At 40.2% G+C, this 25,693-nt stretch overlaps 1 protein-coding gene across 3 annotated transcripts in view; it reads left to right on the forward strand.

Moving 5' to 3' along the window:
- The window catches only part of RUNX2 (RUNX family transcription factor 2), a 198,315-nt gene that overhangs the window by 86,429 nt on the left and 86,193 nt on the right, over nucleotides 1–25,693 (forward strand). For 2 of the 3 annotated variants that reach the window (XM_065400526.1, XM_065400527.1), the window contains exons 2-4: nucleotides 5,521–5,801; nucleotides 13,644–13,800; nucleotides 20,549–20,653. In XM_065400526.1, the coding sequence (XP_065256598.1) occupies nucleotides 5,521–5,801; nucleotides 13,644–13,800; nucleotides 20,549–20,653 (543 nt within the window). Of the gene's footprint in view, nucleotides 1–5,504; nucleotides 5,802–13,643; nucleotides 13,801–20,548; nucleotides 20,654–25,693 lie in introns of those variants that run through there. The other variant, XM_065400528.1, reaches the window with a different exon arrangement.

Raw genomic sequence — 25,693 nt, forward strand, 5'->3', positions numbered from 1 at the left:
GGATTGAGACCTAAATTTGCAACAACCCTTTTCTGGACAAGCAGAAACAAACTGGAGGGGGGGAAAGGGGGGGTGTAGAATCCAGTCTTTGACAATTATCTACATTTTTTTCAGTTTATGTGCATTTTAGAGCATGCTGTTGAGAAACCAACATCTATTCTGTTCAAACTTTCAGAGAGCAACTGAGCCTAATAAAGCCAGTAGGAATAAGATCACAATATTTTTCATAATTGATACAGCTGGTTTATTATTATCAACAAAGAAAACTTATTAATAATACTTTGCACTAACATAGCCCCTTTCATCTTTGGATTTCAAATGACTTTATCACAATCATGACAATAATGACAATAATTATTTAAATCTCACAACATCCAAGTGAGGTAACTATTGTTATCCCCATTCTACGCATGGGTAAACTGAAGCACAGAGGTGTTAAGTGACTTGCCAGTTACTAAGGTCACACAGTGAGTAAATGGCAATCCATGCATAGAACCCAAGAATCCCAACTAACAGTTGTCTCTTCCTATCAATAGAAAATAATGTGTGAAACAATAATGTTATAGATGTCAATCAATTATTGTTTTATGTAGTCATTTTCTATTCTGTCTTTCAGACTTGACTGTCTATGGTACTGCCAGAAATTGTAAACGCTATATAAACAGTGTACGGTGCTGAGATATAAAATGCTTACAGCACATTTCAGGATAGCATAGAATTTTCTTGTATTTCAGTCATAAATCAATGGGTCAGGGACATGATAGCTAAAATAAAGAGACTGAAGGAGTCTATGTACTCTTGTAATACTGTGTTTGTACTTCTGAAATCTGTGCTCCTTAGCACAGTAAACAATGAATCAACCAAATCTATCAAACAGAAGTCTGTAAGTTCTGAGCCACTCTACCTGACATACTTTTAAGTGCAAAGAATAGCTGGACAAGTAGTCAATTTGTAACCACAATGAAAGCAAAGTGTTGCCATGAGACATTGGGCCTCATCATGCTCCCACTGAAGTCTGTAGAAGTTTGGGCATTGACATCAGTGGGATCAGGACTACCCTAATGTCACACCACATTTCAGCCTGATTTGTATTTTCATGAGTGAGTTAGAAACTCCTGGAAGGTGGAATTTGGAAAGAAAATACTGGCAAGTACTTAACTATAGCAGTAATTGCTGACATTGCTATAATGACTCACAAAATATCTGATACAATAATAAACCTGTTAAACACATTAATTTATTCTAGTTTCCATCAAGGCTATGCACTCATATAGAGAAGGTTATAAGAGGTTCAATATGTATCATGATTACAGCACATTCCAGTCAAGCAAACTAGCATCAAAACAAATATTTTTATGAAACATCATTCAGTACAGAAACATTCAACATTTATCAATTATTTTCTACCTTAATCAGATAATGTTTATACCAGGAGATTATTGATAGGTCCAGAGATTACTGGGTCCAAATTTTACCAATTTAAAATTAAATAGATACTAAGCCAGTTAAAATATATGTTTTTCTAGCAAAATGCTTCCATATAGTACAGCTGTATTTGTAACACAGTTAAAAGTAAAAGAGCTAAAAGACCATCAAAGTTGCTTTTGCAGCAATCACAGATGCACTCATTAAAATCTTATTTTATAAAGTGGGTCTGGAGGTTTTTTTAATACATAATCTTTTAAAAAAACATTTTTTCTCTAAACTCCTATGGCTCTCTAACCTCTTAAAATGTGATCCACTTTTCAACCTATGCTAAAATTATGAGCCCTTCTGAAGTGGAAGCGGAAGAAAGCTGGAGGGTAGGGTTGCCCCAAGTGCAGGGGTTCTCAAACTGGGGGTCGTGACCCCTCAGGGGGTCATGAGGTTATTACATGGGGGGTCGCGAGCTGTCAGCCTCCACCCCCAAGCCCCGTTTCATGTCCAGCATTTATAATAGAGTTAAATATTAAAAAATGTGTTTTTAATTTCTAAGGGGGGGTCGCACTCAGAGACTTGCTGTGTGAAAGGGGTCACCAGTACAAAAGTTTGAGAACCACTGCCCAAGTGTCTTTCAGCCAAATCCAAGCCAAAGTTTCATATAATTCAGAACATAGCATAAAGGACATATAAAAAGAATCCCAGACAACCTTTATGCAGGTCCATAAACATTATGGGTAGTTTTATTAAGGTGTCCATAACAATTTCAATAAAATTCTAGTGCTCTGAGTTGTGATCTGTTCCAGGCTTTAGCAAGTTCCAGTTAAATGTGTAAAAGTTAAGCAGAAAGACATTTTTGCAAGGAGACTAAAAATCAGCTGTGCCAGGTACCTGAAACTTTGTTAGGGTGGTCAGTGGAAAAATTATAAATAACTATAGACTATTTTAAGTGACCTTACACTGGTTACTTCCTATAACTTCTTTTGAGTTATCCTAACTAACTTTTTAAATTTTAGTATGGAGGGAGGCAACTGCAAAAATACTGATGTGACTAATTAAAAGAGGAAATGTATCTTCTTATTTTAAAGAAATACTGAAATAACTACTGTCCAATTAATTCTGTACTTGGAAACATACGGTTCCTGTTAACTTTTTCTTTTCTGCCCAACACCTGTACCCTCTACCTAATGGAAAATGTTATCCCTCATCTAAAAGGAAGGTGTTAAAAAGCACAATAATAAACATAGTACCAAAAATAACTATTTTAAAATATTTGACTGTACTGCAACTCTATTTGAGCTCTGAAAACCTTTAAATTACTCAGCTCCTTGCAGATTTGTTAAATTCCCCATTTCGGGGCACTGTGCACACTTCTCCTTTTGGACAGGATCTTGCCCGTTTTGTTGGTAAGTATGGGAGCACTTATTCATCATACTTATATGTCCACGTAGGAATAGTAAACTCCCCATCACCACCACTTCGTATTTGACAAGTATACAGAGAAAAAAACCTAAGATCGTCCCAGGTGATCAGGGGTTACTATCAAACATATTAACCATGGAAAAAAGAGATAGAATGAAAATAATAAACAAATACATGTCATCCGCTGCATTTCCTTCAAGGACGTGTGCTATTGCAGACATGAGCACAGAGTTGCCAACCACATTTAGCGGTATACAGAGCGAGAGCTCTCCCATGTGACCGAAAAAAAGATCCTTTTGAACATTTTAATTGCAAGTAAGTAAATAAATAAAGACCAAAGCTCCGGAAGTTTCACCTTCCTTTTTAATGTTTGTCAGATAACAGGCGACGGTGGTTGTAGTGGGGAATAACTCAATCCTGTGTTAATCGTCAGAGAGGATCATTTTATGTATGCGCTATGTGTAGCACTGCGGGTTGGTTTCGAAAGTTGACACAGACCCTATTGTGAAAACAAGCCGGCAGCAGAACCTACAGCTGGAATAAAGCGCAGAGAGGAGAGTGTTGTGGTCTGGGTCCCTAAGACGTGTGCTTTCGGATCATTTACCTGGGTACACGCAGGTTTTTTCATGGGGAAGGGGGGAAAGCGTCGGGGGAAGGCCAAAGACTTGTTTTATGGTGCTGAAAATGCTCCCAGAATTGTGTGCGAAAAAGCTGCATAAAGGCACCATAAGCGGAGCCCCCCTCCCATCACCCCAAACCACACCGGCACTTCGCGCAGCTAACCCCCCCACCCACAGCGCTTACTTTGTACAAGAAGGTGGAAGTGGCACCTCGAAGTAAGTTCGAGGGAGAGTTTTGATAGGTTGTTATCTGCTCTGGGAGGCGTTGACACTTTTTTACTATTGGGTATGTAAATTGTTTTTAATAAGATCTGCCTTTTTTTTAAGGGCGAAAACAAACCAGACTCTCTTTACCTTAATAGTCTGAAGGGCGGGTTTTCTAGCTTTCATTTATTCAAGGAAATGTTTTAGGCTTTAGACTGACAGGGTCTTAGCAACAACAACAAAAAAAACCCTTTGGCACCAAATTATTAAGTATTATTAGTTGGCAAACCAGATAGTCCAGGCTTTTTTCAAAACAAACAAAAAATGTGTTAACGGAAAAACCCGGAGAGAAGTACAGATCGGAGACAGTCCTGTCATTCCCTCTAGTCCTGTCCCCGGGTGGGGGAGATCGCCTGAAAGCAAAGCTCCTTCTTCTGTGGGGGATGCACATTGTTTTATTTATTTTGAAGGCTGCAGAAGTATGAGGACGGGGTTGAGACACCACGTGCTGCTGACTCTCATCAGCATAACGATCGCCGTAGCCAGAGAGTCCTGTATATATAAACCACAAAAACCTAATCATTAGAAATCCCAGCCTCCAAAAAACCACATTTAGGACAAAAAAAAAAAAAAAAAAACCAACAACGGAGGCTTTTTTTTTTCCGGCTCCTTCATCCTCCCCGACCTCAACTTTTGGGACCCAAAAGAAGTTTTTTAAAACCAGTTTTTCAGAAAAAAAATAATTATCTTTTTGTTGTTGTTATTAATCAAGGGAAGAAAAATAAAGATTTTTGTTGGTCTATTCGACTGAACGGACTAGGACATAGCCGCGACTTAATTACAAGGAACCGGAGTGCACCAAAGCTCCCTTTTCCAACAAGTTACTTGAGCGTATTTTAGAAAACAGCCTGACAACTGCTTCTGTCTATTCTTCCCTCTTATTTTTCCGGGAGTCGGAAGTCTGAACTTTTTAAAAAAGCCCTGCTCGTCCTTACGCAGCCTCCGAATGTTTCTCTTTTAATTATTAGTATTTTGACTACGTTTTTTTTTTTCTGGCTAAAAACCCGAGAACTTTCTTGTTTGTGCTGAAGTAGCTTTGGGGGAAGGGAAACAGCTTTGCAGAGACACTTTTCAAAACTTTTTACCCCCCACCCCAGCCCCCTCTCCCTCCTGAAGCAAAAACTAATGATCGGAAAAGCCGAGAAGTCACTTGGCATCTAAACTTTCTCCGATCAAGATTTTTTTGTGGAGGGGGAAGACTTCCTTGGAGGAAAACGGGACATTCCCCTTAGCACCCCCTCTCAGTAGCTGAAACGTACCCTCCTCTTCTCGCTGCTGCTTCTCCTGCAAACAGCAGCAACCCGGGAAGCTGAAATCAGCAGCGGCTTTACCTCTCCCGGGCAACCTTTAAAAATCCAAAAGGAGAAGAGGAAAGACAAAAGGAAAGACAGAAAAGAAGGAAATCCCGAGCACTTGAGGGAAGACGCGGTGGCTGGAAGGAGGGAAGGGAAAAGAGCAAGAGAGACTGAACAAGGAAGGAAGACCCGGGACCATGCAGTTTCCAGCTGGGCTTTGCTAAGAGGGGGGCAGCCCTAGGATCCCACAGCCAGACACTGTGTCCCCCATTCCTCCAGGCTGCAGACTCGCCCCCAAATCAGCCACATCACCCCCCTTTTTAGCTGTGATTTCCCCCCTCCTGCATTTAACCCGCTCCTGCGCTTTCCTCCCCGTCCTCTCCCCTCCACTTCTCCATTCACCCCTTTTTTCACCCCCCCACTACACGCCTCCTCCAGTGACCCCCCCACCGCCCCCTCAGCTCGCTAACTTGTGGCTGTTGTGATGCGTATTCCCGTAGATCCCAGCACCAGCCGGAGGTTCAGCCCCCCCTCCAGCAGCCTGCAGCCCGGCAAGATGAGCGAAGTGAGCCCGGTAGTAGCAGCCCAGCAGCAGCAGCAGCAGCAGCAGCAAGAGGCGGCGGCGGCCGTGCCCAGGCTGCGCCCCCACGATAACCGCACCATGGTGGAGATCATCGCCGATCACCCCGCCGAGCTGGTCCGGACCGACAGCCCGAACTTCCTGTGCTCCGTGCTGCCCTCGCACTGGCGCTGCAACAAGACCCTCCCGGTGGCATTCAAGGTAAGACCCCCCCCCCCCCCACACACACACACACGCTCGGTGTGCCCTGCAGCCTCCTCCGCTAGCGACCAGGGCCAGGCGAGCCTGCCGCTCCCCCCCTCCCGTGAACAGTTATACACCCCCTGCAGCAAGGGCTGTGTGTCCTCTCTCGGCCCCCTTTAACACCCATGTGCCCCCACAACGACTGTGCACCCCTTAGGAGCCCCTCACAAACAACCGTGCCCGTTAGGCACCAGGGCAATGGGCACTGCATCCTCTCATTCCACAGGGCACTGCATAGACCCCTGACCCGCAGGGCCACCTCCCTTCGAGCAGCCCCCCCTTGCTAGCAGTACACCCCTAGCCACAAGGAAAAAGGAATCCTTAATTCTCATTTAACAACCACATACGCCCTCGCCACAAGGCAGTGCATCAACTAACTACCCACCCCCTATAACGACCGGGCACCCCCAACCACCAGGCAATGCACAGGCTGACGCCTCCCATTAGCAAGCGTACACTCTCAACCACCGTAGGCATCATCTAACTACCCTCCATTCACACCACCATCTCCTAACCACCAACAGTGCCTCTCCATTAATGCCCCCCACAACAGTCATACACTCCTTAGCACCCACTGAACCCGCTTCTCCATTGACATCCCAGACACCCCAAAACTACCAGGTCAAGGCAGCTAACGCCTCACTCCACCGTATACTGCCTACCAGAACAATGCACCTTCTAACTCCGTGCACCCCCTAACCACATGAGCAGTGCAACCTCTAAGTAACAGGGGGACTGGATGCAGAATATTTTTCAAGTAGGTGCGGGGATTTACCCATCCCCAAAGCAATGTATAGGGTTATAAGAAAGGGGAGAGGAAAAGGGGTGGCTTTGAGCTTCCTCCAAATGTTCCCTCTCCTCCGTTTCAGCACCAAAGGTCTGCCCCCTTCCTTTCACAATTTCTAAAGGCATGTTAATTGATGTATTCACGGGTATGAAGCAGGGTTTGATGGTGTTGTGTGTGCGTGCCCTGCTGTTGATTTAGGAAGGACACCAGGAGAAGGACCCACGTCCCTGATGGAACTTTTTTTCTCTTTTTCACTTGGGTGTGTCTCTCTAGGTGTCAGGTTGAACTTACTTTTTGCGAAGCGTCAAGCTATTTGTATTTCGTTGTGTGAGGAGGTAGGGGGAGGTGTTGCTGACTCCCGGAGTTACACTGTTTTACAGCTGCTTCTGGAGAACAGATCCTCCTAAGCTAGGGGTAGAAAAATTATCCAGATTTTAAAACTGGGATCTACAAAGGGGCTAAGAGTGGGGAGAGAGGACAGAGCTCTTGCCCTCCCAATGGGAGATGGTGCCCCTTCACTTCTCCTGCTGGACAAGTTAGGAAGTGTCTGTCCAGAAGACGTTCATTTTGGCAGGGGACAGTGCATAAGTTATCAGTAACATCATACGCTATTTAGATAATAAATACCACCCAGATCTAAATCGGGAATGTTGCTTTTCATTTTCAGTCGACATCCGCACACTCCGCTAATGTTAAGAAAGGATTATTGTGTGGTTGTTTGTGTGCTTGCTTTTAAGCAAGCCTTTACCCTCCCACCAAACTTTCCGCTGCAGATTTCTTTCAATTCCTTCAGTGGTGAAATGAGTAGTAACTCGGCTGTCCCAAGGCACCTGTGCCTGTCCATCAGCACCTGAGTCAGTCCAAAACCCAGCACCGGAATTAGCAGATCTAAACTTCGCAATTTTGGATTTTACTGCCTGTGTAAAATCGAAACCCCTCCAACCTCCTGCTATTGCAGCATCCCTGGCAAAATATAGTTACCCTGCCTGAAAATCATTGAAAAGCAGAAGAGTTTGGAATCAGTATCTTCTAGAATAAAGTATAACTATCTAAGAGTGCTGTAGTTCCTGACCGATAGAGATGTAATCATTACTAAGGGGGATATATTTGTAAGTGAAAAATCAATAGCATCAGTAAAGGAAACTGACGTTAAAATAAGTGTATGTAAAGCTGACATGGAGATTGAATGGCTTGCTTTAATATCAGACAGAAACAGACTACATTTGTCTGAAGCTCACATATATGACAGGGAAAGATCGTTAAATGATTAGTAGTCTTTGTGGGCCCCACTTGTTAGAGATTGCAGAGAACAGGCTAAACAGAGCCATTAGAAAATCTTCTATTTCTGTAACTTTGCCAAGCATTAAAGGGCCATGGCAAATATCAGGTGTAGATCACTTTTCCTGAGCAAGTCTTATTCAGAGGGCACTGATGGTTGGGGGTAAGGAGGAGGAGATTTCAGGTAACCTTGATTGTAATTTTGATCATTGTTAGATTAGATTAGATTAGATTAGATTAGATTAGTATTAAAGTTATAGTTCACAGAAGTAAACATTACACATTGCAGTTATATCTGTCTCTGGCTTCTTTTGAAATGTCAGGCATCATCTTCTTCTACTTTTTCTTATTTACTTACCTTTAAAGGATACTATCACATCTGCTGGATTAAAAAGTTTAGGAGAAAAATATGAACCTAATATGACACAAGATATGGTTACAAAAAAGCACATTTAAACCTGATAAAAGGACAGATGTGTTTAGAGCATTTCCCAGTCCCTCTCTGTCTATATATATTTAAGCACACACTAGCTAAATTGGATGAAGTATTCAGTATGCACAATAGTCAAATACTACAGTAATAAAGGCCATACAGGTACCTATTGACAGACCTGCATAGATTTATCCGGTTTATTGAGGTGTCAGGGATATTAAATTGACTACGAGCAGTTCTTTGACCACTTACACCACCACTCAGCTATAAAGCATGTGCACATTTACATACATCTGTATTTTTACACAGAGAATATATGTGCATGCATTATGTATACATTCTGTATGTATTACCTTTATTTACTACTGAAAAACTGTACTGTAAATCCTAATTACATTTACTTAACAATTATCTTGAACACATATTTCATCAGTTTTCTTTTCACTGTATAAATTGAAATGATATGTAACTCTGCACAATTTCAAGATGAAATAATCCAAATGCATATATAACAAAAAAAATCACTATAACTTAATGTAATACAGTAGCAGTTATCTTTAACCAAAATATATATATACAGATCTGGGATGTACCGTAACTAGCTCACATACAGCATGCTTTTTAAAAATTGGCAACTGAAGTTTTATTGGCAATAAATAATATGTTGATGATAATATTTTGAATGGTGTGTTAAGTATATCATAATTATATTATAGGATTCTCTAGTTAAAAAGTGCTTTGGACATACCACTGTTTTAATTTAAAAAAAACAGATATAAATCAATTGTAGGAAAGGAAGTATGTTATAAACAGTGATAGTTTTGATTATAATTTTTTAAAATCATGTTGGCTAGTAAAACACTTGAATTGGAGTATTAATATTTACATGAGCTGTGAAGGGAGTTCTTGTTTAAAATACTGAGTAGTAAGACTAAGTTAGTGCAAACTATTTTTATAGTGAAGAATGTTAACAATGCACTTATTAACATAGCTTTGTAACTGCTTAATAATGTTCAGGTGGCTAAGATATAAAGGAAATTGGGACAATGGGACTGGGGCCAAATCATGTTCACGTTATTCACAAGTAGTTCCATAGTAGTCAATGGGCCTACTTACTTGAGTTGGGATAACAGGATTTGTCCCTCAGTTGACAATTCTTTCAGTATCATCTTACTGAGACACGCAAAGACAGAATTATTACACCAGGCTTGTATGTTCTTTGTTGTCCTGCAAGAAGCTGATAGTAGCAAAAAGCATTAGTTGACATAAGATAACAACAATCAAGAAAAAATCAATGTACAGTATTCAAGCTATATCCAGTAGCACCAGTAGTTAAGGGTCTGTCAGCGTTTCACTCTAACCCCCAGTTTCCAGAGTTTATAACTCAGCTGTTTTAAATAGCTTCAAGCTGAACTTGGTGTATAAATTGTCAGTCCAGATGTATTTTTTTAAACAAAAAGTAGTGCAAATCAGTTATTCTGTTTTAAGTTATAGACCATTAAAATATTTTTAATAGCTTCAGATGCTCTTTTGGCAAACTCTAGGCAAGAAAAGACATTATTTGTAATATAGGAGGTTTTACATTCTGGGAGCCCTTTATGCGAATAATGTCTTTTAGTATTTTTACAAGCAAAGGTATTGAAATGATAGAGATAGTAGTGTTTGAAAACAGCTAATATCATGTACACGAGCTCTTTCTGGAAACAATCTTTTTACTATGTAAAGAGTCTTACTACATAATATTATTGTGTAGTATTTTTGCTTCACATTTATAACGTCAGTCTTCAGTGTACATACCTTGGCCATTTCAAATCCCATGGGACTGAAACTGGCAAACAGGTTGCCAGACCAGACATGAATTGTTATTCGAAAAAGTACATGCATTGATAAAGTCATTTTCAAATTCTAAGATTTGTGTTTTGTGGTTCCATGTGCCTTTTTGCTGAGACCTAGCTAAAAAAACCCCCAAATGCTTAATTTTTAGTCATCAGAATTTATAGGTATTTTAGTATGGATTGGTGCCTTTTTGAAAATAAATATTTTTAAATGGCTGAGATATTAATCTTTGAAAAATAGCTAAATAGCCCACAGAGTAGCTACTCTTAGATATTTATGTTTAATGATTAGTACTACTGCCTTTTTTTTTGCAATGCATTATAATCCTTGATTTTCTGTCTAAGATATTTTAAATCATTTAGGTTGATACGTGGCATAAAAACTGCCAACTCAAGTTCACTTCTTTACACAAAAAGTCTTTCAATACATAAAGTTATTCTTAATTTAAAAAGTGGATAAATAATATGTATTTTTCTAACTTTCTGACTTTTTTGTAAAGCTATGGGCCAGAACAGTGACATTACATATGTGCCATAGCCTATTAATATTTCATTACAAAAAATGTAAAATGGCAGTGGTAAATGTATTATTCTTACTCGGTAGTAGAGAAATATTTTGTGCAGTATGATGGAACTTTGTTTTATTAGACAAAGTTTCATGTTTGCACCCAGAGCTCCCTGTGTCTGTTCTCAGTAAGAATAATATTCAGTGACATTACATAACAGTGTGTCAAAGGATGCTGTACATTAAGAATAATGTCGGTGCATATTAGGTATGAGCAGCATGCTAGCACTATGACTCAAGAAGTGTCGTACACAAATTGTACTGCTGTTTAAAATGACAAATTGAACTTAAATAGACAACATTTTTTTTTTAAAAACCCCCACTTACGGATCAGAGTGAAACCCACTGAAAATGAAGACGTTGAGGGGTCAAGATAGAAGGGCCTTCGAAGAGTATTTTTTCTTACTCATGCTCATTCCATTGTGTCCAGATAGCAATCTATATTATTCATTATTACGAGGGTTCAAGACAGATTGTGATCAGTCTTACCCAATATTTGATCTGCTGCATAATACATAGACACAAGGAGGTGAGTTGAGGACAGAGTAATTTCACTCCCTCTTCTTGAGGCCCCTTGACAGACTTGCACTTCCTTCTCTGCTCTGAGTTTCTTTTGCTTTTCTGGATGTAATGTGTTGAAGTTTTTTGTAACTCACATTGGACATGTATATGGATAACAAGAATATCCAGAGTTGTAATAGTCAAAACTCAAAACTTAATTTTTTTTTAGAAGTGATATGAAACCTCATGCTTCACGGTTTAAACCAAACTCTGACTAGTAGAGGGTAGGCGGGCAGATTATCCCACATCTGGCTATTGTGGGGTTTCTAGCACCTTGGTCTGACGTATCTGGTTCTGGCAGCTGTGAGAGACAGGATATTGGGCTAGATCAGGGGTTCTCAAACTGGGGGTTGGGATCCCTCAGGGGGTTGTGAGATTATTACATGGGGGGTCGCGAGCTGTCAGCCTCCATCCCAAACCCCGCTTTGCCTCCAACATTTATAATGGTGTTAAATACATTAAAAAGGGTTTTTAATTGATGAGGGTGTGTGTGTCACACTCAGAGGCTTGTTATGTGACGGGGGCACCAGTACAAAAGTTTGAGAACCTCCGGGCTAGATGGACCATGGGCCTTATTCAATATGTCAGTTCCTATGTTCTTGTGGTCAGTGACATTAAAATCACTTTACAGTAATTTTTGGGGTGAAATCCTGCTTCACCGAAGTTAGTGGCAACACTCCCTTTGTGTGTTAGGTGGTCTTTGGAAAATTATACAAGCATCAGTTTAATCCATCATATGCAGTGCATCAGCTTTGCTACATGCTTGCTCCGATTCAGATCATCAGAGCAATAATTTTTAGTAATGGAATCTATCAATTAATGTATATTTCAAATTTGGTATACATTTGACACTATTTTTGTTGCTGTTCAGCACACAGGGTTATATCATGCCGTCCATATTTATTCAGAGCTGTTAATTATTTCTACTTAATTGATGGTATGATTTGACCTGAACTTATTAGTTTCAGACATGATCATATTTGGGAAAGACAGTTAAAGTTGAATTGATTACAAAATATCATAGAGTGTATTTCAGAAAAAAAGAGTTGATCATCACCTGGTTTTGTAGTCTGAATAATAAAAAAATAATATCTGACCATCAAACGGTAGTAATTGTAAAGGGACAGGGTTCAGTAGAATCATAAGCTAGAATGTCTCAGGCCAAGTATTTTTATAAAAAGTTTTAAAACTCTCATGTACAAAATTTGTGACTCTATTTGTTACACATTTATATTTGGTGTTAGTAATGTTACAGTAAAGGGCATAGGAAAATTATTTGCTTAGTACTGTTGTGGAGAATCATTGCATCCTATTTGAAGTAACGTTGAAATGAACTTTCATAGTGAATCAGTGCTCATGTTCTAATTTAAATATAAAAATACTATTTTATATCCCAAAGCATTTTCAGAACAGAATATAATAATCTGTTCTCACTTCTGGCTGCACTGAAATTCAGTATCTGTTTAATAGCCTACTCCAGCAGTACACAATCTGTAGGACAAGAAGTGAGAATATCATATATATTTGAAATACAAGGTCATATTATGTTGGTATAGTGTTGTCACCCAAGTTAGAATTAGAACAATACACCAGAGTTAACCACACCCTACTCTTGAGACAAGTGCTACAAGATCTTTAACAGCTACAAGTGGATAGGCTCTTGGTTTTATGTTGTATCTGAAAGATGTCAGTTCCAGCAGCACAACGCTCCATAACAGAATGTTGGAGAACTCTTCCAAAGGAGGTGTGCCATTTATTGAAGCCCCAGCACTACTCCCCGCTGCAGCTAGATGTTATTTGGAGGTCTCCCCTCCAACTCTTTAGGCCTAACCCAGTTTCTCTGGTGAAATCTGACATGATCAAGTGCTCAGATACTACCGTGATGGGAGCCAGTCTAAGAGTTTAAATAGAACAGAATTGCAGAGCAAAATGGCTGCTGATAATAATATCCAACTTTCCATTTCAAATGCATTCTCATGTATGATTTATGGATAGGAGCCATATTTCATGTTTTCCCACTGCACACGAGCTGCAAAGAACAAAGTTGGCTTTGAGGATTTATTAAACCATATACTCCCCATAAAGATACTGAACATTTCTGAATAGGTACAACAAAGAAGGACCCTCTATTAGACTATGAGAAAGCGAGACATTATGAGATGTTTTTCTGTTTGATGTAACGATTTATTGCTTACTCAGCTGGCTCATGACTATTGACCACAGTTGACAGCAACAACCACCGCAGAGCTTAATACCGAAGGTGCAGATGTGTAAACTGCAACAAAGACAAACATTTTCAAACCTAATTTCAAGAATTATTGCTGTCTCCCCATTGTCACAGGTGGTGGCTTTAGGAGAAGTACCTGATGGGACCGTGGTCACCGTCATGGCTGGAAATGATGAAAACTATTCTGCAGAGCTGAGGAACGCCTCTGCTGTGATGAAGAACCAAGTGGCCAGGTTTAATGACCTAAGATTTGTGGGCAGGAGTGGAAGAGGTACGCTGTTACATTTTATATTTTTAGAATGAATAACAAATGCAGTCGAGAAGTCAAACTGATTCCACAATGAAATACGGATTAGTCTGTAAATAAATCCCCATCAGCCTTTCATTTACAAGGATAAATGCAGGTTTTATTCACAGACTTCAGCATTTGTCCAGACTGAGTTTGTTGTCTTTGCACCTTGCCAGGTTTTTCTGACTCCTGACATTTTTTGCTTGTTTTTATGACATCTGAATTTTGAAAAAAAATATTTACTGCCCTGGTTCTATATTTTACTCATATTGGGAGGGGAGAATGAAGTGAAGAGTTTCATGTTCTGAGTTACATGAAGTCACACAACAGATTTCAGGCCATGGTAATGAGAGAAGAAAAATGCATGTGCTCCTGTAGCAGTAAAGCAGCCTCTTAACTGGTAGCAGGAAGAGCTATCGTTATGTTCTTTGCATCTTACATGTGCTATCGGTAGGGCCCTACCAAATTCACAGTCCATTTTGGTCAATTTCATTGTCATAGGATTTAAAAAATCATAAAATTCATGATTCCAGCTATTTAAATCTGAAATGTCAGGTGTTGTAATTGTAGGGGTCTTGACCCAAAAAGGAGTTGTGTGTATGGGGGGCTCACAAGGTTATTGTGTGTGGGGGTTGCGGTATGGCTGCCCTTACTTCTGCGCTGCTGCTGGTGGTGGCACTGCCTTCAGAGTTGGGCAGCTGGAGAGTGGCAGCTGCTGGCCAGGAATCCAGTTCTGAAGGCAGAGCCGCAGTCAGCGGCAGCGCAGAAGTAGGGATGGCATGGTATGATATTGCCACCCTTACTTCTGCACTGCTGTCTGCAGAGCCAGGCCCTCAGTCAGCAGCCATTGCTCTCTGGCCATCCAGCGCTGAAGGCAGCACACAAGTAAGGATAGCAATTCCATGCCCCCCCCCAAATAGCCTTGCGACCCCCCTGCAACTCCCTTTTGGGTCAGGACCCCCAATTTGAGAAACACTAATCTCCGCCATGAAATCTGTATAGTGTAGAGTAAAAGCACACAAAAGAGCTGATTTCACAGAGGGAGACCAGATTTCACGGTCCGTGACACGTTTTTCATGGTCGTGAATTTGGTAGGGCCTTAGCTATAGGCCATACATTTTATGGGCCTAATCCCATAGGGCCTTCCATTGACTTCAGCATGCTTTGAATCAGGCTCCACATGTGCAGCAACATGCAATCTTATGTTCCCTGTCCGTAGCTTGCTTAACTTTATTAACCTTGGTTGTAGGCTTTTGGTTTGAATGAAATTTAACCTCTAATATACATTGCTTACATCAGAATGGCAGAGATTATAACTTTCTAGTTTCCTAAAGATTTAGAGCCCTGAAGTTGTCTCTTTGCTGCTTAAGAGCTTCCTCTAATCTGAAATCTATACTCCAGTCATAAGAAGCTTTTATAACCAAGGCAAAGATTGAAAAGAATTTCCTTTTAAAATTCTTGCAGCTGCTTTAAAATTTGAGTTAATGACTGAAAGGATGCCTTGAAGGCAGGGCCGGCTCCAGGGTTTTGGCCGCCCCAAGCAGCCAAACAAACAAACAAAAAAGCCGCGATCGCGATCTGCGGCGGCAATTCAGCGGGAGGTCCTTCGCTCCGAGCAGGAGCGAGGGACCGTCCGCCGAATTGCCGCCGAACAGCTGGACGTGCCGCCCCTCTCCGAAGTGGCCGCCCCAAGCACCTGCTTGGTAAGCTGGTGCCTAGAGCCAGCCCTGCTTGAAGGAAACTAACTTGTCAGTTTTTACTGAAGGAATCCTCAGAGGGGTTTGCTATATCAGGCCACTGATTCAGCCTAAATATTTTTTGTATAGTTAATGTAATATTTAGTTTTTAAAAAGTCATCCAGGGAAAAAAAAGGTCACACACTCTGTTGCAAAATTAACAAAAATGCTAATTTTATAATAATACCCTATGTAGAGGAGTTGCAATCCAGCTTTGACAGAGCGATCGTTTATCAGAGAAAGTCAAACCTCTGACAACTGCCTCTATAGTTCACATCAGATGGCACATTGTTACAATTATAAGTGTTTGATAAAAATGATTCAATATGGACTGTTTCCAGTGAGTAGATTTTATTTTAGGAATGTGGCCAATAATGTGTACTTTTTAGCTTTTAAGTTTTTTGAAATTATGTATAATAAAGGACCACTCTACTGCAAAGGTAATATGATATAAAAATGGAGTTCACTACCCTCTAGGATAAGGTGTTCTTCTTCTCTTCCATTTATCTTACTTCCTTTAAAAAAAAAAAAGTTACTGTCTGCTTTTGTCTTTCCATTGATGGATTAAATTTGAAGGTTCTCTGGCTCCACCACCAGTGCAGCCTTACAATAAAAGTACAGTAGTTATATCCCATAACAAGTGTTGAAAAAGAACTGACATATGATGTACTACCTGTGTGCTCTGAATCTCATTTGAAACCTATGAAATATACTTTTTTATTAAAACATAGGAAATGAAGTAGAGTATCTAAAGGATCTGGCACTATATACATATGCACACATATTTTAATTTTAATTATATATATATAAACACTTTTCATATTTGGCCAAAGTAGTTTCATTTATCTTTTGTGTTCTTCAGTCTTTGGTTAAGAAGTTTTCTCTGATCAATCTGGGTAAAATCTATGGAAAAGTGATAGTGTACTTTACAAACTCTCAACATATTTATTTAAGAAACTTCAAAGAAAAACAAAGGGTGTGCACTCTTTTACTATATTGGCTTTCTGAGTTTTGGCTAGTTTCCCAAATAGCAATTTTTATATTTAAAAAAAAAGAAAGAAAAAAGACAGACTTAACTGCTTGCAGACTTTTCACGCATGGAAGATGAAGAAAGCTTCTTTTGATGAAGTGTAATTATGTCCAAACAGAGCTGACCCCCTCCCCCTATATTTCTTATGATCTTAACGGAAGAAAGTAGGGATTTTCCTTTGAAGCAGCCGGGACTTGGTGGAAGATCTGAAATGCCACATTCTCCTGCCAGAGGCAGGATGGAGAAATTGGTCCAGACTTGTCTTCCAGACTTAGACAGAACAGAGAGAGAGAGTTATCATTAATGATAGATTTTTATAACACCACTTAAAATAGCAGGAAAGCAAACAGTAGTAGCAAACAGACGTGAGAAAGCTACACATAGAGCAGAGAAGAATGTTGGTGGCTGCATGAAGTTGGATAGGAAAAATAAAAAAGTAAAGAAGTCATTTTTCAGAGGCAAGAAACTAATCCACACCTGTTTCTGACTTTAAGTTTACATCTTTCAAAATAGCTCCCCCTTTGATCTTTGTATCTCTAAATGTAATCGTCAAGTCTGAATCATCAACCTACCTCTTTACCTTCTCTCCGTTTCCCTTCTTTCCCATGACCCATGGGGATGCTCTGACGTCTGCACATTTGAATATTATCCAATAGAAGAGATTACCTGCAACTTCACCGTTTTGTTTATTTATTTTCTATCCCATGGCAACACAAACACTTTTTTGGATGGGGAAATACAAGTATCCTAACACTGGGTCCTAAATGTGTATGCAGAAGTCCCATTAGTCTCAATGGGAGTTGCTTATGCGAGGGTGTAGGGCAGTAACTTATCCTTAGGGGCCTGATCCAAAGTCCATTGGAGTCAATGGAATGACTCCCATCTTCAATGGGTTTTGGATCAGGCCCTTCATTTTTTTGTGTCTTGATATTTTGAATTAATCACATTAGCATCTGGATGAAAAAAATATGCAACACCTCCACAGGTCGCCAAGTCTGCTTCCAAGCTAATTTCTCTTGTTAGCTTTAGGCTCCAACATATGTCAGGCTTGCCCATTACTATGTCAGTTGCACTCACATGTGTTAATGACAAAGAATGCACAGTTTGGGGACACATTCAAGCAAGAGTGCCAAATAATTTCTTACCCTGTGAGGCTCATTAAAGAGTACTATAATTATTCATTAGCTACCAGAAGTAAATAGTTTACATTTTTAAGGGCACAGAGAAAGCTATTAAAAAAAGGTACATAGAAAGATTTTGCAGCTGATGAAAGATAGACAGAAAATCAATTAAATCTAACTGTGGAAAGCGTAAGTGTTCACACAAATACATAATCCTATGAAATGTACTTTGGGCCCAATCCTATAATGTGTAGAGCACCTCTTGAAAAGGTGCCGAATGCCTTCAATCCCCTTAGGCTTCACTGGAAGTAGAGGGTGCTCAGCACCTTGAGGATTGGGCCCTTGTCCTACAAAAAGCAGTGAATTGGTTAGCTGAGACTTCCTGAATGCTGATACATTATTGCATCTGTGTAGCTAAGAATATCAAGTAGGGAAAAGAAAACTCTCCCCCTTTCAAATTAGACGTGCTCAACTGCTCGTAGTTAGGCTTTGGCAGGATGATAATTTAGACATGCGCACAGGCCTTGGCAGAAGGCAAAATATAGCCCTTTATATGAAGTGTGTATTTTTTGGCCATTGTATTATGCAGAGATATTTTTGGGATAGAAAATCTTGCAGCACTTGTCTAGCTGTAGAATGAATTTTCAAACTGTCACAAGCAGTGTGCTTTATCGTGTTGTTTTTTTAATCTAGACAGGCTTTTATGGCTATTTGACATATTAATAAAACCATAATATGGTAGGACCAAATTCTGTCTGTAGATGCACTTGGAAGCTCCCATAGATGTCTGCTGTAGCCACCCCTGTACAAATGGGTGAAATGTCACCGGTGAATTTTTGTGTAAGCAATAGGTTAAATTCCTACTATTCCTCTATAGTTACTCTTCTCTGCAATGTCAGTTTTGAGAGACCTGCAGAAGGGTCTCTCTCTACCTTTTTCTAGAGTAGCGAGGATGAGGGCAGCCAACTACTTCCACATGCTCTCGTTGCTGCCTGCTACCAGAATTTAACCTTTTTGGTTTTCCATCCCCCCTGCCAGAGCCTGGAACTCACAGACTTCACTCTCACTTGTGTCTGTTGGAGAAATGGGCACAACTGGAGCACAGTTCCACCTGGAAAGTTATTTTACTCTACATGACAGTTCTATTCTCTTGAAACATTCTCTGTCGCTTGCTCTTAGAAAAATATGGCCAAGATCGTCTGAAGTCGTACGCTTGATAGTAAATGATGTGTGTCTCAGGCAGGTTTTGAAAGTGTATGACTTGGCTTGAAAAGAAAGATCAGTTACTAGATTTGACAGCCAAAGACCTGTTCTGTGTTAGGGTTTGAACTGATTGCATTAAGTTTTGCGCTCTTACATATTGTTTAAGATTTGTGTTTTGATTGACTGCCTTCAGAGTTCAACGAGAGGGGGAAAAAAGTCACTGGCTAAAAAAAAAAAAAGAAGGGGTTTTAAGATTCTGGTAAAGTAGCAGCTTAAATGAGCAATAAGGCCTGAGATTGCTGACTGTTTTATTGAGTCACTGTTGTACGCCCACCTTTTCCTGTCTTGAAAGAGTTTGCAGTTTTGACTATCTGACGTGACTAACCGTTGCATATCTGACTGATTACAACTGTCAGTGAGTCTGCAGAACAGAGGCCAGTGTCTTGGGAGAATGTATGCTGAGATCCAGTCTTTTGGTTTATTTATTTAGTTCTTCATTGTGCCAAAGGCTGCAGGTCATCGTGTACAATGTCTATATGAAATGTAACACTGAAAAGTTAAAATGCAGATTTGTGATAGAAAATATTTTATACATACAAAAACAATTTCTCACAGTCAGTGGATAGATATTTAAAGATTTAATAGGTGGAGTATATGTAAGGAAAAACGTCTGCTCCAATAACGAAGATAGCATCATATCACGACAGGCAGATTAAGGATGAACACACTAAATGTTAAATGGCATCCATGAGGAATATATATTTTTCCTCATATTATTGTAGTGAAGTCAAACAAATAAAATGACAAAACAATGTGAAGTAAATAACATTAGGAACAAATTCTGCTCTCTGTCACCCCACAGTAAAATGTAAATAACTCTATTTAGCTGAGTTGCTTTGGATTTACAGTGATGTAAATGAGAGCAGAATTTGGTTTATCCTCAGTACTTCAATCTCCCTGGTCATTCTATTACAGATTTAAAAGTCACTATCATTGAACAAAAAACTTCAGAAACAGACTTCAAAGAGAAACAGCAGAACTAAAATTCATTTGCAAATTTAACACCATTAATCTGGGCTTGAATAGGGACTGGGAGTGGCTGGCTCATTACAGAAGCAGCTTTTCCTCTCCTGGACTTGACACCTCCTCATCCATTATTGGGAGTGGACTACATCCACCCTGATTGAATTGGCCCTGTCAACACTGGTTCTCCACTTGCGAAGTAACTCCCTGCTCTCCATGTGTCAGTATATAATGCCTGCATCTGTAACTTTCACTCTATGCATCCGAAGAAGTGAGGTTTTTACCCACGAAAGCTTATGCCCAAATAAATCTGTTAGTCTTTAAGGTGCCACCAGACTCCTTGTTGCCTCAGTAGTGAATTACTCTTGTTCTATCATTGTGTCACGATCTAATATTAAATAAGAAATCTTAAATTGTCAACACTTGGATGGTATTACTGATATTAGAGTATAACTGAAGGGGAAGAAAACTCGTATGATTAGTTTGTGTTTTTAATTTTCATGATTGTGGAAATGACTGGGAAGAATTGTAAATGCCTTTTATTCTTTACTGCCCATGCATATGGCTGTTTTCATGTTATAGTCATTCCTCATTTGTTATTTTTGTTCTCTCTGTAGGGAAGAGTTTTACCTTAACAATAACTGTCCTTACGAACCCCCCGCAAGTCGCTACATACCACAGAGCTATAAAGGTTACAGTGGATGGACCAAGAGAGCCAAGGAGTAAGTACTGTGTTCTCTCTTTATGCTCTAATATCTGCTGATGGGAGTCTGTAAAAGTAAAATGTTAATTTTGTTTAATAGAGTCTTATAGATGGAATACATTTCTTTGTGAAACATAGATCCCCATTCAGCAAAATACTTAAGCACCTGCTTAACTCTAAAGTATGTGAGCAGTTCCATTGAACTCAGTGGGACTACTCATATGGTTGAAATTAAGCATGTGCTTAAATTCTTCTGAATTAGGGCAATAGTGAGCCTTATTTCATGTACACTAAGGCCCCTTTACACCACTCTGGCATTATAAGGGAACTTTGGAAACAGTGGGCCTGATTCTTATTTACCCTAAGGGCCCTTTATACTGCCAGAATGGTGTAAAGGGGCCTTGGTGCAAATGAGAATCAGGCCCACTGTTTCCATGTATCATTTGATTTTGGGACAGTAGACCCAATCCAGCAAGGTGCTGAGTGCCCTCAAATTCCATTAACTTCAAACTGAGGAGACTCAGAAGTTAGCAGACGCTCAGTGCCATGCAGGATCAGTCCCAATTGATGGGGGGGAAATGCTTCTTTGCTCAGGATTTCTTTTGCCATCATACACTTAATGCGTCTGGCCCAATGACCGCTGGTTAATCATGTCACACCTGAGATTGGATTTTCCTAGCACAACGTCCATTTTCAACTGTGTACTTACCACAGATCCTGGGAGCTAAGGAGCGAAATAAGTAACCATAAAAGCCCTAGCATGTTGACAGCGCTGTCTTTGTGTATTTCCCAAGCACAGAGAATGTGTTTAATTAAAAAAACAGACTTTCACTCACCTCTTATAACATGCACACGCCTTAATTATCAAAAATCTATTTGAAATAATTGCTGGCTTTCTTGTTATGACAGTTGTGTTTGGTCATGTTCCAGTAATTGTTATAGATAGCTCCTACTAATAGATACAGTCAGACCTGGTTAATCCATCTTGGTTTATCTGGCTGGCTGGCAGATGTAACTGGTAATCAATCTTGCATCGTGCAGGTATCACTGAGGAGCCAGTCCTAGATTTTTTCTTAATCTAGCTAGAAACAGTGTTTCCAAATTGATTGGGATTAACCAGGTCTAGTTGTATTTAAAGTATGTGTAGAGATTAAGGATTATTTGATGAATAGCCACATTAAAAATATCTCCTAATGGAAGCATCTCAATTCATTGTTTTGTCTTTGATCAGCAAATTCAGACTAGACCTTTCAGGGTTTATAGGGAGTTTTACTTAAAATACCGCAAAGGTACAGGTAGGTAGAGTTGTACCCAAGTGAAGTGGGTCCCAGGCCAATACAGCTGAATTTGCAGCTCCTTCCCCTAAGATTGGGAGAAGCGGTTTAAAATGTCTTCTGCCTTACATAAGACTTGCCCTGTCTGCATAATTTCCCCCTGATCAGTAAGTGAGAACAGTCAAGCAACTCTGCTCTTATGGATGCATTTCATTCCATAGATGCCTCTGGTGCTGCCTGCTCTTGTTGGAGGTTTTCTGCTTTCAGGTTACTATCGCAGAGAGTGTTTTGTCTTGTCTTACTCTCTTTTGGTAATTCTTCTGTTCTTGCTAAAGATGCTGTGTTCACCTGTGACTGCTGGCCCTGTCTAACCTGCTTGGAGACTTCTGGCTAAATGTGTCCCTGGTGTAATGCCAAAGGAGTTAGTTACATCAGGAATTAATTTGGCTAATCCATTTAGGGGCTGCTTCCATGTGTTGATGCATCCATGAAATTGGATATCTCCAAGCAGAGGAGACAGTGTGGGCTTGGGGGTGGAGAGCGAAGAGTGTATAGAGAGTAGCATCTGAATAGACAGGGATGGTACAGACTGTGGGAGGAATAATCTAATTAGACTGGGACTGCACCATCACAATAAGCAATTAAAAAAACCTCAGGCTATGTTCATATATCTTAGAAATCCTATTAAGACCAACTTGAATTTTTTACTCTAGTCTCTTTGGGACAGATCTTCAGATGTGATGTGCATCTACTATTCTTAAGTGTGGATGCTCGATAACTCTGAAAATCAGTTCCTGTAGTTTTGATGGAGTCCACTTGTATGTAGTTTCCAGTCAGTCAGACGTGGCCAAGAAGGGCCAATTCAAGTTTAGAATGTTGTTTGGCTGGTTTATGATGCTCATCTTCAGAGTTGGTTGGTTTGTGCAAGCTCTGTTGGTTTGGACTGATGTACAAGATATGGGATCATAATAGCTAGAGACTGACTAGTTGTTTTGAATGGGAGTCATTGATGTGAATTTTAGGGAGAGAGCGGCTCTGGAAAATGGACTCTTCTCTAGAAGCTTCACTGAAGTGCTTTTCTTCTGAGAATCCCTGCATTAATTTCTGCTCTTTAGTAATTGCATTAATCAGTGTAATAAATTTTGGCACCTGCCTTGCATGAGGAAAGCTAGGTGGTTGGGGGCAATAATGACTTCTATTCAACAAGTGGCTCCAAGAGCAGATGTATTTTTCTTAATGAGTTATGTATCAGCAAACAGTGCCCCTCTTTGCCAGGACCTGCATTTCACTCAAATGTCTGAAGCATGTTATTCTATTTTTCCTCTCTCTGGCGGCTAAACCAAGGCTGTCACATCACAAACAACTTCTTTTCTTAATATACACATCTGGCGTTGGCAGTTGGACCAACTTCATAAGAGCACATGATCATCATTCATTACAAGATTAAAAAGTACCCCATGGCATCATTGATGTTTTTTAACTTTGATCTTTTGCAGTTGTGATTCATCTCAGTTATAAAACTTCCCTTTAAAGGAACACAACTGATGACTTATTAGAACCTTCATCCTAAGTAGCGTAAACATAAAATTATGCACATCTTTACAGAATGTCATTTACTTGGGTTGCCAGCTTATCATCTTAAGACATGACTTCATGCTTTAGATCCTGAATTTGTAAGGCGTGTTTATAGGCAAGGCACTTTGACCTTCTGTTGGCAAGTTGATTCGAGAGAACAAACACTGTATGTTTTCCAGTAGTAGTAGCAGCAGCAGCAATACCATGACAGATATTGCAATCATTTAGAGCCCGACCTGAGGAGGTGCTGAACACTCATGGCACCCGGTGACTTCAGTTTGGAAGCTCAGCAGTTTGGAAAGTCAAGCTCTTAATATTAGCTCTGTTTAGTTGTATTAAACATCTGCTTGTAGAAGCTTGCTGCTCTCACCTCGCTCTGTTTTGTTATTATTTTAAAATATTTCAAGACGATGGCGTGACGATTTCAAGACGAGGTTGCCTTATTAGATTGAGTCTAGAAAGTGAACTGGTAAAAGCTGCCCATTTTTACATGGCGGAAAGGTGAACCTCTTCCTGTGTCTCTTTGTAGGAAAGAGGTGTTTTTTGACTAGTTAACTCAGTCAGTGTTAGCCAGAATGCAGTTCAGGGAGTTCTACACTGCTGCTCAGTCTTTGTGTTGGATTAGGACAGATCATGGCATGCAAGGTAATAGAATCTGGAGAGTGGATGGGATAGGGATCTTGGGGACAAATTTGTGCCTTCTCAAATACCTGACATATCCTGTTATGTAACCACCCCTGTCTTTAATGTACCGGCCTTATAAAATGTAGTCTCCAAACTGATAGACTACATTTTGTAATCCACTCAAATGGAAGTGAAATTTTGAGCTTTCAGCCAGGGACGGGGTTAGACTTGCTGGGGCCCAGGGCAGAAACTAAGGAGCAGGCCCTGACTCCGTCTCTCTTACCTGCTCACACATTGGATTTCTGCAACCTTTCTGAAGCTGAAGCCCGAACCCTGCCATGGGAGGCTGAAGCCAAAGCCTGAGCCTGCCACGTGGGGTCCCCTGTGGCGTGGAGCCCTGGGCAATTACCCTGCTTGCTACCCCCTAACGTCACCCCTGCTTTCAGCATATATTAATTGATGGGGGGAAAAAAGCTCTGCTTTCATTAGACTTACTTGCAGAATATTATCTGCAGCCGAAGCCTGTGAGGTACACACGTGATGAAAGGTATGAGCAAACATTGTCTTTTTGTCTGTGTGCTCTACAAAAGACAAGCAAAAGGAGCTGGTCAGTCTGGGTATTAACTGTTTGGCCGACTGGCTTATAAAATGCAGAGCAGTGATTGAGATTTTTGAGATTCTTAGACTTAGAACCATAACAGCTTTTAGGAAGTTCTCTCTCCTTTCTTCCAAGGGGTGGGGGTGGAGGGGTAAGTCTGGGGTTGGTGGAATGTGCTTTAGAGTAGAACAGCTTTAAATCTCTTTCGGTTTTTTTATTTTTTTTTATTTTTGACTGACTGTCAGGAGCTGGGCTGGTGGCCAAGCAGGAAATGACACATCGAGAGGCATTTGTGTTGTGCAACATTTTGTGGAACTGATGCAAGGCTACATTGCCTGTTTACGCATTCCTTCACTAACAGACTGCATGGCAGTAATTTTATTCAGCGATACATGGCATGCTACGGCAAGGAGCTGGATCCTTCACATCTCTTTATGCAGAATTATCACAGCAGTTAAAACATGCAGTGTGTCCCCTATTTAGAATATTCCCTGGCTTGCTTTCAAAGACTGCTACAGCAACCCCTTCTTAACCCAATATGTACTGATTTGAATATGTTTTTCCACTGTGGTAAGTTTGCGTCATGCCAGGAGATGTGTAGTTTTCAGAACAAGAGCACATTTTACATACGCACAGATTCCACTTAATACTTGTATTTTATATTAAACATTGTTTAAAAAATGTTTTAAGCTATATGTATTCCAGAAGCTGAACACAGGTTAAATATGGATGTGGTAATATGTTGGCGTAGTCAGGAAATTTTCATTCTAAATGAACACTGAGGTCCTTGAGGTATTATAAAAAGGGTGCTGGATTCTCATCCAAGTGGAGGTTAGAAAAACGGGGCCTGATTCTGATCTCTTTCACTCTGTTGAAATCAGTTAGGTTACTCTGGATTTCTACCACTCTAAATGAGAACAAAATAAGGACCAGCAGGGGCATGGTTTGAAAGTTGCTGTTACTGCCATTGATAGGTCTTCACCTCTGT

The sequence above is a fragment of the Emys orbicularis genome, chromosome 3 (assembly GCF_028017835.1).
Source record: "Emys orbicularis isolate rEmyOrb1 chromosome 3, rEmyOrb1.hap1, whole genome shotgun sequence".
Classification (NCBI taxonomy): domain Eukaryota; kingdom Metazoa; phylum Chordata; order Testudines; family Emydidae; genus Emys; species Emys orbicularis.